Below are 11,441 nucleotides of genomic sequence, written 5' to 3' on the forward strand. Positions count from 1 at the left end.
GCGTGACAGAAAGATCAAACATGGACTGGAAAAGTCTGTCCTGGACTCCCTGTTTATCTGCTATGGTGTGACCTTCAGTTAACTTTTGCATTAAACTCTCATGGCTCAAGTCCCTACCCAGAATCCTGCAAAATGAATGACCAGAATCTATGCCTGGTGTTGAGAGTTGCATAGGCGAGGAGAAGCCAATAAAATACCTCCCACCATCTCCTAAACCCTTTCCTCTCGCCTATACTTCTACTTAGCTCACTCCTTGTCAGACTTTCTTTATCCAATTGGCATGTGCAATTCGCCCAAAGCACATGTTGTTTAATTCGGTGCAAATAGTAGGGTTTTTGTCACCCAAAATGGCTATCGAGTGGCCTTTTAAAAAATAAATCAGTGATTAATTTCTTAGAGAACACAATCCCCACTTCATAAACTTCAACTGCCTAAGGGGTATTGAGTTTGCCATTTTCATCAAGAGGGAAAGAAGGGTGGTCATGTATAGTCACAGTACAGGTATGTACGAGTCACCCACTCTGTTGGGCAGAAGTGAGGCGGATATGCATAAGGCAACCCAAGGATTCTGTTTCGATTTAATTCGGAGGCTGGACATGGGGACAGGCTGTGTCACATGGTCCAGAATTACTGCCATGGGAGCTCAGTTGTTTTGGATTGTGGTTTCAATCCAGGGCATGTAGTTAAAGATTTTGGTATAAATGCCAACGTCAGCTCTCAAAACACATCCATCTGTAAAAGTCAAGATTCCTTGAAGTATTCCATTGCAGACTGCTGGGGCAGCGGTGACTTCCTGCCAGGAAAAAAGAAACCAAGTTATCTTTCTGGCAACAGATACAAGGAATAAAGTGCAAAAATTAAGGCATTGAGAGTACCTTACCTTGCAAGGCTTCCTCCTTCCTGGCACAATGCCCACACACAGCATGGTTTCTTTGATGTTCTGGGCTTTATAGGTATTGCGGCATTGACTTTTGGAGATTACAGAGATGTTCACATTTTGTAGTGAGTTGGGGTCACTGGCTATAGGAAAGAGAGAAATAGAATTTCTTTGAGTTATTAGATACCAAACTTTTTTTTCCCCTTTTTCTCTTTTTCAACATATTTCTTCTTCTCCCGGCAGAAAGCAAAAGAGATCAAACACTGAGAGAAATCAGAATTGTGGCAGCTAGGACAACAGGCAGTTATCAAATTAAACAATTTCTCATGATACAAGTGTCTATCTCCTTATAAAAAAGATTAAATTCTTGGAAGTTACATGTAAATAGGAGACATCTCTGCAATGAAATGAAACAAATTACTTTAAAATTTTCTGGAAATTTAAACATTAAAAGAGTGTGCTTTGCGGTGGAATTTTTCTTTACTTAGTTTAATTTCAGATCTTGTGAGCTCTAATGTATATTATTTTTCCCATACTTTAAATTAATTACTGACTTCTTTTTAAATTTTTTCATTGAAATATATTTGATGTGTAACACCGCACAAATTTAAAGTGTACATGTTGATTTGATACATTTATATATGTGAGAATGATTCCCATTGTAGTGATAGGACCTCTTTCATGTCACATAATTATCATTTCTGTTTTTGTGGTGGGATTAATGAAGACCTAGTCTGTTAGCAAGTTTGATTACAATACGATATTTTTGTTTATATTCATTATAGCGTGCATTAGATCTCCACGACTTATTTATCTACTAGTTGCCACTTTGTACCCTTAAACAACATCTCTCCTATTTTCACAGTTTGAAGGAATTTAGAGCTCTAAGCCTAGGTTTTCATTTATCACATCAAAAAAATCCAGTATCTGCTCCAAAAAAAAAGCCAAAACCACTCAAAAAGTGATTTTCTTAACCCCATGAAAGCAGGATTTAAAACTGGGCCTCTTGATTCCTAGTTCAAATTATTTCCTCTATATCAATGGTTCACAAATACTGTGAACTGTGCAGACTCATAACAAAGTTTTTCCAATACGTAACAAAATGAGAAAAATGAGAACAAAGTAGTACCTATGCATATGTGAAGTGTTCTTGCCAAGGATTCACTTTTGGAAAGAAGTATTTTACTTTGAAATTTTGCTTTTTACTGGGAATGTGTTTATTTGAATGTCTTTATTTGAAAATGTTATATTAATTCTTGAAAAGAAAATATTTGAGATTCTTTGCTTTGTTTTTCAGTCCAGCAATAATTGCATGGCTCAATATTTATTTTGGGATTGCCTGTTTAGCAAATGCTTGCTTAACTGCTTCATGAACCAGATGAAAATAAACTGCACGTTTTTGTAAGTCACATCTCTTTTTTGACTCAAGTGGCATAACACAGATGAATCAAACATGCTTGCTCACCAGAGGGACATTCCCTATTTCCACAACTCAAATTGACTGTCAAAGGACAAAAAATTTCTACTTGTCTAAAGGATATTATGCTAAGTGAAATAAGTCAGACACAGAAAGACAAATACTGTATGATATCACTTACGTGTAGAATCTAAAACAGCCTAACTCGTAGAAACAGAGAGTAGAATGGTGATTACCAGGGCCTGACGGGTGGGGGACATGGGGGTATGTTGATTAAAGGGTACAAACTTTCAGTTATAAGATGAATAAATTCTGGAGATTTAATGTACAGCATGGTGACTGTAGTTAATAATATTGTATTGTACACTTGATATTTTCTAAGATAGTAGATTGTAAATTCTCTCACCACACACACATATAAAAGGTAAATATGTGAGGTGATAAATAATTAGCTTGATTCAGGGCATCATTTCGCAGTGTATCTGAGTGTCAAAATGTGATGTTATACACCTTGAATATATACAATGTTTATTCCTGAATCATACTTCAATAAAGCTGGGGAAAATGAATTTCACTTTTTGATACATTCAAGAAAATATACCCTGAGGTCTGAAGATATTTACCAAAGAGCGGTTAAAAAAGGTTTGAGTAATGGCAGCATTGTTAGGATAAGTGTATAGCTGCTTCTTGGTTTCTATAAAAAGAAATTAGAAGTGGATGGATAAATATAATCTGACAGGCTTATTTAGAAAGAATCTCCTGGGGCCGGCCCCGTGGCCGAGTGGTTAAGTTCGTGTGCTCCGCTTTGGCAGCCCAGGGGTTTGCCGGTTTGGATCCTGGGCCTTGACATGGCACCGCTCATCAAGCCATGCTGAGGTGGCATCCCACACGCCACAGCTAGAAGGACCCACAACTAAAAATACACAACTATATACTAGGGGGCTTCAGGGAGAAAAAGGGAAAAAAAAAAAGAATCTCCTTTCCATACTATGTCAATGTATGATGTATATTATATGTGTATGATGTATATTAAATATACTCAATGTACGTGTATATTAAATATACATCATATGTTTTTATATATATATATTAAATATACTCAAATAAACTTACTCATGAGTAAAATTGTATTAATAACCCTCCCTAAGGGACTATATCATATTTACATGTTTTTTATAGTTCATCAACCTCCCCCCTTCGCCAGTACTCGCTGCTATCTTGATTAATACCTACAGACAGTTGATTAGAATTTGCATAAAAATTTTGGAATGAGATAGTGGGCAGACAGGCACAAAACTTAGAAAAGAGAAAATTGTCTTAATTTGTTCAAAGTTTTTTCATGGAATTTGAAATGTGTAACAGAAGAAAGCTTAGGTAGAATACGTAGTTCAGTACATAGAATATACGTAGAAGACTTCCACTGATAAAAATAGCGATAATTTCAATTTTCTGAAGAAATTACCAAATGTTCAGAATGTTATCAGTTAAAAATGTTTCATAGGGGCTAGCCCCGTGGCCGAGTGGTTATGTTCGCGCGCTCCGCTGCAGGCGGCCCAGTGTTTCGTTGGTTCGAGTCCTGGGCGTGGACATGGCACTGCTCATCAAACCACGCTGAGGCAGCGTCCCACATGCCACAACTAGAAGGACCCACAACGAAGAATATACAACTATGTACCGGGGGACTTTGGGGAGAAAAAGGAAAAAAAATAAAAATAAAAAATATTTCATAAATATTTTTCTTAAACTTTTAATTATTCATTTGTAGAACAATCTTGCATAAAGAAGTTCTGCCTGATCTAGCACAATATTATGTATTTATCTTATGTTTAATTCATTATTTTATGATATTTTAAGACTTTAAGTTTCTTTATTGCTTGGAATAGTTTGAAAACATCTGGTATAGTTTGTGCCACACTTTAGAGTTAAGAAAATTGAGAAAAGATAAAGTGACCTGCTGTCACACAGCAAATTAGTACTAGAATACAAATGTCTTCTTTCCGCTAACACCAGTTCTATCATATGTGAAAACAAAGATAATAGAAAGTATAACGAGAACAAAAGATTAAAGGACTCCTTCAGTGAGATACAGGGAAAGAGAGAAGAGATGAAAAGGATGAATAAAGAGGTTAGAAGAAAGCCTCATTGGGAATAACTGCAGAAAGCAAGAGCAGGGAGTGGACAGAAGCATGTCCAATTCCGAGAGAAGAAGAATATTATCTTGAAGTCACTCACAGTCATCACACAGGTTGTAGCCCCAGGTGGAGACAGTGCACATAGCTTTTTCGGACACAGGTTCAGTGGGTAAGCTGACCAGATTCACATAGTCGTTGAGTTGAATATTTGTTTTCAGCTTTATTAACATGAGGTCATTTTCAGTAGAAGCAACTGAGAAGTATGGATGATAAATGATCTTCTCGTACCCAACAATTTGTACATTATTTTCCTTGTCATTTGATGGGTTGGTAACCCCCAATATCACCTGAAGACTCCTGGAACAACATGGATTCTCATGAGACAACTTAATAGAGACAGCTTATCCATCCTCATGGGCTTTATTAGCTCCTCCCCACAGAGTTTTTTCTGTACTCCTGAGCATACCCAGAAGGCCTCCATGACCCCATTTAATTGGGCAGTGGTCCCAGGCAGGGGCCTGTGTCCGTGCCCAACCTGAGAACCCAAAAATAGAATGGTGTTGGGTGCTTATTACTCACGGTAAGTTGCAATGTGCAGCTGTGATCACCCAAAGTGGGTGGATCAGGACTCCAACACAGGGCAAGTAATCAGATTTCAAGTATGCCAAGTAGGGGAAGGTGATGAAATCTGTGTAATCTGGATCAAAGGCTAAAACAACTGAAAGAGAAACATAGACAGGAAATTCTGAGATTATTTTAGGGATCACTATAAAGAAACAAGAGAAAATTAATTACCTGGCTCAAGTTCTCTCCAGTATCTTTATCTGTAAGCTGAATTTGTAAACTGTCTTACCTTGTTCTGAAGCATGAAGAAAATGATAGAAACATGTCTATTTCAAGAGATAAAAGCATTTTCCCTTTTAGTTATCAATAAATATTCTTCAGATTAAAATACAAGCTTTCTTAAATACCTTCCACAATTCAGTGGGCATATGTTGAATCAAATCATGGAGCGCTTATTATTTTTACCATTTTTAGAATGCTTTTACCAATCTTATCCCTTTCTCCCAACAACAATGCAAGGCTGAATGATATAAATGCTGTTTAAAGAACAGACCATATGCTAACAGAGTATGAGGAAGGGGGAAATCGTTTATTCATTCAACAAGTAAACATTGAGTTCCTAGTATGTGCCAGGCTCTGTTTTAGGTGCTTAGGTTACACGGCAAACAAAACAGAGAAATATCCCTGCTCTCATGTGTTCTAATGAGAGGAGACATTCAATAATAATAAATATGATACATGGGCAAATGACCCAGTATGTTGAGTGGTGATTAGTGCTATGGAAAAAAAGGTAGAACAGAGAAAGAGGGAAAGGTAATACTAAGGATGTGCGAGTGAGCCTGTATGTGTGCCTGTGTGTGTGCGTGTGTGCATGTGTGTACGTGTGCATGTGAGTATGTATGGTGGGGCATTGGGCAGTATTACAGCAGCAGTCAGGGTGGACCTCATGGGAAATGTGAGAGATGAACAATGATATGATGATGGGGAAGTTAGGTAATCAGATATCTGGGGAATGGGATTCCGGGCAGAGGAAACAGCCGGAGCAAGAGTCCTAAGGCTTGCTTAAGGAATGTCACAGAGGCCAGTGGGGCTGGTGGGGTGAGTGAGGGGAAAAAAGCAGGAAAGGAGGGAGGTCTAAGAAGTGATGCAGGTTTTGTAGAATGTTGTAAGGATGTGGAATTTTCTGAGTGAAACATGGAACCGCTTGAGGGTTTTGTGTGAAGGAGTGATGATGATTTCGTTATGGAGAAGTGTTGAGTGTAGGAGTGTAAAGTAGAGAGGTCTGTTACAGAGTAATTTGATAATCCTGGCAAGATATGGTGGCTTGGACTATAGTGAGCAGTGGAGGTGACGAGATGTGATTGGATTTGGGATATGTTTAGAAGACACAGCCAATACAATTTCCCAAACAGATTAAACACGGAGTGTGAGAGAAAGAGGATTTTGCAGCGTTCCAATGTTCTTGCCTGAGTAACTGGAACCATTCTCAGACAAGACTAAAACCGTTGAATGCTCTGCCGTGTCCATTCGTTGGACCCCTGCTTTCAACCTTGGCCTCCACTTCTTATTCTTTCATGCTAATATCAGTCGTGTTCTACACAGGCCCAGAGTCAGGTCTCAGTCTTCCTTAGGACCAGGTCTGGTATTGGGGTTTCAATGTCCATGTCTCCTCAAAAAGCATACAAGCAATAAACCCGGGGTGAGTCAGGCAGAAAACCCATGGGGACGATGGCAGTGATAGGAGATAGAGAATTAATCCTATACTCGCACTCTGGAACGTTGCCTCTGTCTCTATCCATCTGTCAAGATTCTCTCAGGATTTCTTTCTGGCCAGTAAAGAGAAAAATAAACAGACACTCACCAGGCAGGTTTAAGAGAGCCCAGAAGATGATAAACTTCATAATGATGTCAAAAGCCTTTTCAGAGGATGAGGTTCAGTTCGAGGTCTCTGGAAAGCATGGAGAGGAGGAAGGGAAAAGGACTAAGTAGGATCAAGCAAAAAGGGGTTCTGAGGTTGGAAAAATTACTATCTGAATTCTTTCAGTGGCAGTATTCAGTTCCAGAAGAGGTGGCATCAGTGTGAGTGGTGTCAAGTGTTAGAGGGACAAAAAGAGAGATCAGGTGACTTGATCCCTGACACTGCAGAGAATGGGTCTGGAATTCAGTGTTTTGTTCTCTTTCTTAAGGGAAGAAAGTACCTAAACTGAGAAACTTGAAGCTCACGGTCTTTCCTCCTCTCTGGTCCCACCTTGTCAAACTCTGAAATCAGGTCTCTCTTGAGATATGCCAGGATACTGGCCCCTCCCGTCTATGTGATGCCAACCCCCGTTTGTGTGACACTGACATGTATCTCCAGGGCCATAACCCAGACTCTGGTGCTGAGCTTGAACCCTCTGCCTGACACAAAACTCCTCCATGAGATATATTAGCCCTTTCTTTCCTTCGTGTCACTACTCACCCATGTATTCAATCAACCAGCCAGCCAATAAGCTATATTATGTGTCTGACTCATGCTATGCTTTGTGTGAACTGTTGAGGAGTGTTGCGAAGAAACTGTTCCTGCCTTCAAAGAGCTTATAGACCAGTGCGGATGATAGACACATCAACAGTGAATTACAAAACAAAGTATTCAGAGCTAACAATCTAGGTATACCACTGTCTTGGTGGAAATATTTGCAAAATATCTGTTAAATGATTTATATCCAAAATATATACAGAAATTTTAAAACTCAATAATCAGAAAACAAATAACCGAATTAAAAAGTGTGCCAAAGGTCTGAACAGACACCTTATCAAACACATTAGTGTACTCAGACTGCCATAACAAAATACCTCAGACTAGGTGGCTTAGACAACAGACATTTATTTTCTCAGAGTTCTGGAGGCCAGAAGTCCATGATCAAGGTGCCAGCAAATTCAGTTTCTGGTGAGAGCTCTCTTCCTGGCTTGTAGACAGCAGGCTCTCACAGGGCCTTTCCTCTGTATGAGTGTGTAGAGAGAGGAAGAGCCAGCTCTGCGTTGCCTCTTTTTGTAAGGACACCAATCCTATCAGATCAGTGCCCTTCCCTTATGACCTCATTTATTTCATCTTAATTACGTTCTTATAGGCCCTCTCTCTAAAGACAGTCACGTTAAGGTTTAGAGCTTCAACATGTGAATTTTGAGAGGACACAGTTTGGTCCTTAACAACAAAGAAGATATAAAGATGACAAAAAGCAGATGAAAAGATTCTCAACATGCCATTAGAGAATTACAAATTAAAACAGCAATGAGATACTACTACGCCTAGGACAGGGGCTAAAATTCAAAGCACTGAAGACAACAAATTTTGGCAAGGAGGTGGGACAGCAAGAACTCTCATTTATTGTTGGTGGGAATGCAAAATGGTATAGCTACTTTGGGAGACAGTTTCGTGGTTTCTTACAAAGCTAAACATAATCTTACCTTATGATCCAGAGCATTTGTACTCCTAGAGATTACCCAAATGAGTTGAAAACTTTATGTCCACAAAAAACTTACACATGAATGTTTACAGCAGCTTTATTCACAATTGCCAAACCTTGGAAGGGAGTAAAATGTCCTTAAATAAGTGAATGGATAGACAAAGTGTGGTGTATCCATACAATAGAATGTTCTTCAATGATTTAAAAAAATGCACCGTCAAGTGATGAAAGACATGAGGGAATCTTAAATGCATGTTACTAAGTGGTAGAAGTCAGTCTAAAAATGTTATATAGTGTATGATTTCAATTTATGACATGTTGGAAAAGGTAAACTGTAGAGACAGTTAAAAGATTGGTGGTTGGCAGAGTTTGGGGAGAAGGGGAGAGGTAGGTATACAGGTATACACTGTAAAATTCTTTCAGCTTTGTTGAATGTTTGAAATTTTCATAATAAAATGAGGGAGAAATATTTTTAAAAATTGAGGTATGTACATTAGAGCATAGAGTTAAAGATACTTCTTCAATTTACATTCTGTGTAAGGAAGGAGTACTCAGAAGTTACACTTTACCTGGCTCTTAGAGTAGGGGAAGGGGCTTGTCTGGCATAAAAGAGAAAAAAATAATTCAGAAAGAAAAATAGGTTTCTGTAAAGGCATGAATACAACATGGCATGTTTGTGGAACCACAACCAAGTGTTAAAGAGGTAGGTGGAGAGATAAACAGGAATCAAATAATGAAAAGCCTTATTATATAAGCCTTGCCTATATAAAACTTGCATAATTCTTTATTGTGTAGGCGATAAGGAGCCAATAAATTCATTTTTTGACAAAATTCTATTGACTTGTGTGGAGGACAGGCCCAAAGTCTCATGTTCACACCCTGCATAATCTCCAGTTGCCTCCTGTTGAGTGTGGGTGACACCTGTGACTTGCTTCTAACTAATAGAATAATGGTAAAAGTTATAGGATGTCATTCCTATGAATGTGTTAATATGTAATGTTGACATTGCATCTATATCTATGTCTATCTAATCTAATCTAATCTATCTATCTATCTATCTATCTATCTATCTATCTATCTATCTATCCATCTTGCTAGCATGTACAAGATAGAGTCTTCCTGCTGGCTTGGTGAAGTAAGTGGCCATGCTGAGGAAGCCCACGGGGCAAAGAACTCTGTATGGGTGGCCCCTCTGCACTAAGGACAGCCTTGAGGCCCTGAGGGTAGCTTTCAGCTGACAGCCAGCAAAAAGCAAGGGTCCTGTGTCATACAATCACAAGGAAATGAATTCTGCCAAAAATCTGAGTGAGCTTAGAAGCAAATTTTTACCCTGGAGCCTTGCTAGACCCTGAGGAGAGGACTCAGCTAAGCCATGCCTGGACTCTGGACTCACAGAAGCTGTGAGCTAATATATAAATGTTGTTTTAAACTGTTCAATTTGTGGTAATGTTTTTACGCAGCAATAGAAAACAAATGCTAATGTATACTGAGTGCTAGAACTTCATTAGATATTTGATGGTGTAGTGGTAAGGGAGATGAGAATCTTGCCCTCATAGATCATAAAGACTAATAGGGGAGATAGATGTAGTAACTCTTGCCATCATGAATGTCACCCTGTTGGGTATTAAGGGAGGTAGAAAGCATAGTAGGGGCCCTAACATAAGGGTCAGAAGAAGACCTCCCTAGGGAAGTGATGTTTGAGGCTTGAAGGATGAGTAGAAGTTAAGCAAATGAAGAGATGGGGAAGAAGTCTCTGGGAAGATGAACAAGGACTCAAAAGAGAGCAGAGCGCATACAAAAGAATTTGAAGGGAGACACAGAAGAATCATACAGAACAGATCTTTCAGGAATTGTCAAGTAAAAACCACCTGCAAAGAAGACAGAGGAGGCAGTCAGAGAGTAGATCGAGGGAGCATGTCCTTGGGCCCTCTATTTTAGATGGGAGAGGCTTTATCTCGCTTAAATGGTGACAGAAATAAGCCAATACATAGGGGAAGTTGAAAAATGCAGAAAAGTAGAGATAATCAATAAAGCAAGTCCATGAGGAGGTCAGAGGAGATGAGATCCATATCACAGGTGGAGATAGAAGCTGTAGATAATAGTACCTTGCTTCCAGAAAGGATGGGGAAAAAAAATGAATGGGAAAAAAACTAATATATTTGCAGGTTGGGTGGTAGGAAGTTGAATGAGGTGTCTTCCGATGGTTTCAACCTCCCTCTACTCATAAACCAGAAGTCATATACTGAAGGCGAGCCCTGAAAGTTGAAGGAGAGAGGAGAATGTTTGAAATGCCCATTATGGAGAAATATATAGACAATTGACTGAAAAAATATAGGATTATCAGTAAGTGTTGAAGACATAATTTAAGAGTTACAATAAGTGATGAGATGAGCCTCTTATTAAAAACTCTCGGACAAATATAGATGTGATTCAATAAAGGGGGCAGTGAGCATTGGGCAGTGAATCAGAGACAGAAAGCAGGAGTAACTTGGAATGAAGCTGCTAGAGAAGATAGGCAAACAGAGAAGCTTGGGGTTTGGATGGGCCAGAGATTACAAGAAAAAGAAGCACAGTTAAGTTAAATGGCCTCGGTGTCTAAATTTGAGAGTATGATTGTTGTGTATGTGCCAGGAGAAGGTGTGGTCTTAGTCATAACCTAGCTTTGTTTGCTTGTTTGTTTTTTGCTTTGGTACGGGAGAAAAAGCGTCCAGGCTCAGAGTATATCAATGTGCAAGAACCAACCCACTTATGTAACCTCTACAGACAGACACATGGACTCACTATCTCCCTCATGGGATGGAACTCCAAACATCTTTACTCTTTGCAGAGTCTCCTTCTCCTGTGGCGTGATTCTCTCTTCCCCTCTCACTGACCCTCTCTGTCCCTCTTTCCATTTTTAACACATGATTTCATGTCACATCACATTGCCCCTCCCTTTCCCATAACTCCACAGCCTCTCGTATATCACTCTGGACATCTACTTTTGGCCACTCAGAATCCTCTCAATT

The 11,441-nt window shown here is 39.2% G+C and overlaps 1 protein-coding gene across 1 annotated transcript; it reads right to left on the bottom strand.

The window, feature by feature from the left end:
- Positions 1–288: 288 nt before the first annotated feature.
- On the bottom strand, positions 289–7,276 carry LOC103542230 (probable inactive serine protease 58). Its single transcript, XM_008509166.2, has 6 exons — positions 7,189–7,276; positions 6,852–6,938; positions 5,006–5,144; positions 4,527–4,783; positions 881–1,020; positions 289–793 (listed from the first exon to the last, which is right to left on the bottom strand). Exons 2-6 carry the CDS (start codon positions 6,889–6,891, stop codon positions 644–646), a joined length of 726 nt encoding a protein of 241 aa, XP_008507388.1. The 5' UTR covers positions 6,892–6,938; positions 7,189–7,276; the 3' UTR covers positions 289–643.
- Positions 7,277–11,441: the final 4,165 nt, after the last annotated feature.

This window comes from Equus przewalskii, chromosome 4, assembly GCF_037783145.1.
Source record: "Equus przewalskii isolate Varuska chromosome 4, EquPr2, whole genome shotgun sequence".
Lineage (NCBI taxonomy): Eukaryota > Metazoa > Chordata > Mammalia > Perissodactyla > Equidae > Equus > Equus przewalskii.

Excerpts from the sequence above, each read along its gene's own strand:
- LOC103542230 (XM_008509166.2), bottom strand. The coding sequence starts at position 6,891 with ATGAAGTTTATCATCTTCTGGGCTCTCTTAAACCTGCCTG. Across the intron at positions 4,784-5,005 it reads GCTGCACATTGCAACTTACC|GAGTCTTCAGGTGATATTGG; the intron begins GTGAGTAATAAG and ends ATGTTGTTCCAG. Across the intron at positions 1,021-4,526 it reads CTACAACCTGTGTGATGACT|CCAGTGACCCCAACTCACTA; the intron begins GTGAGTGACTTC and ends TCTTTCCTATAG.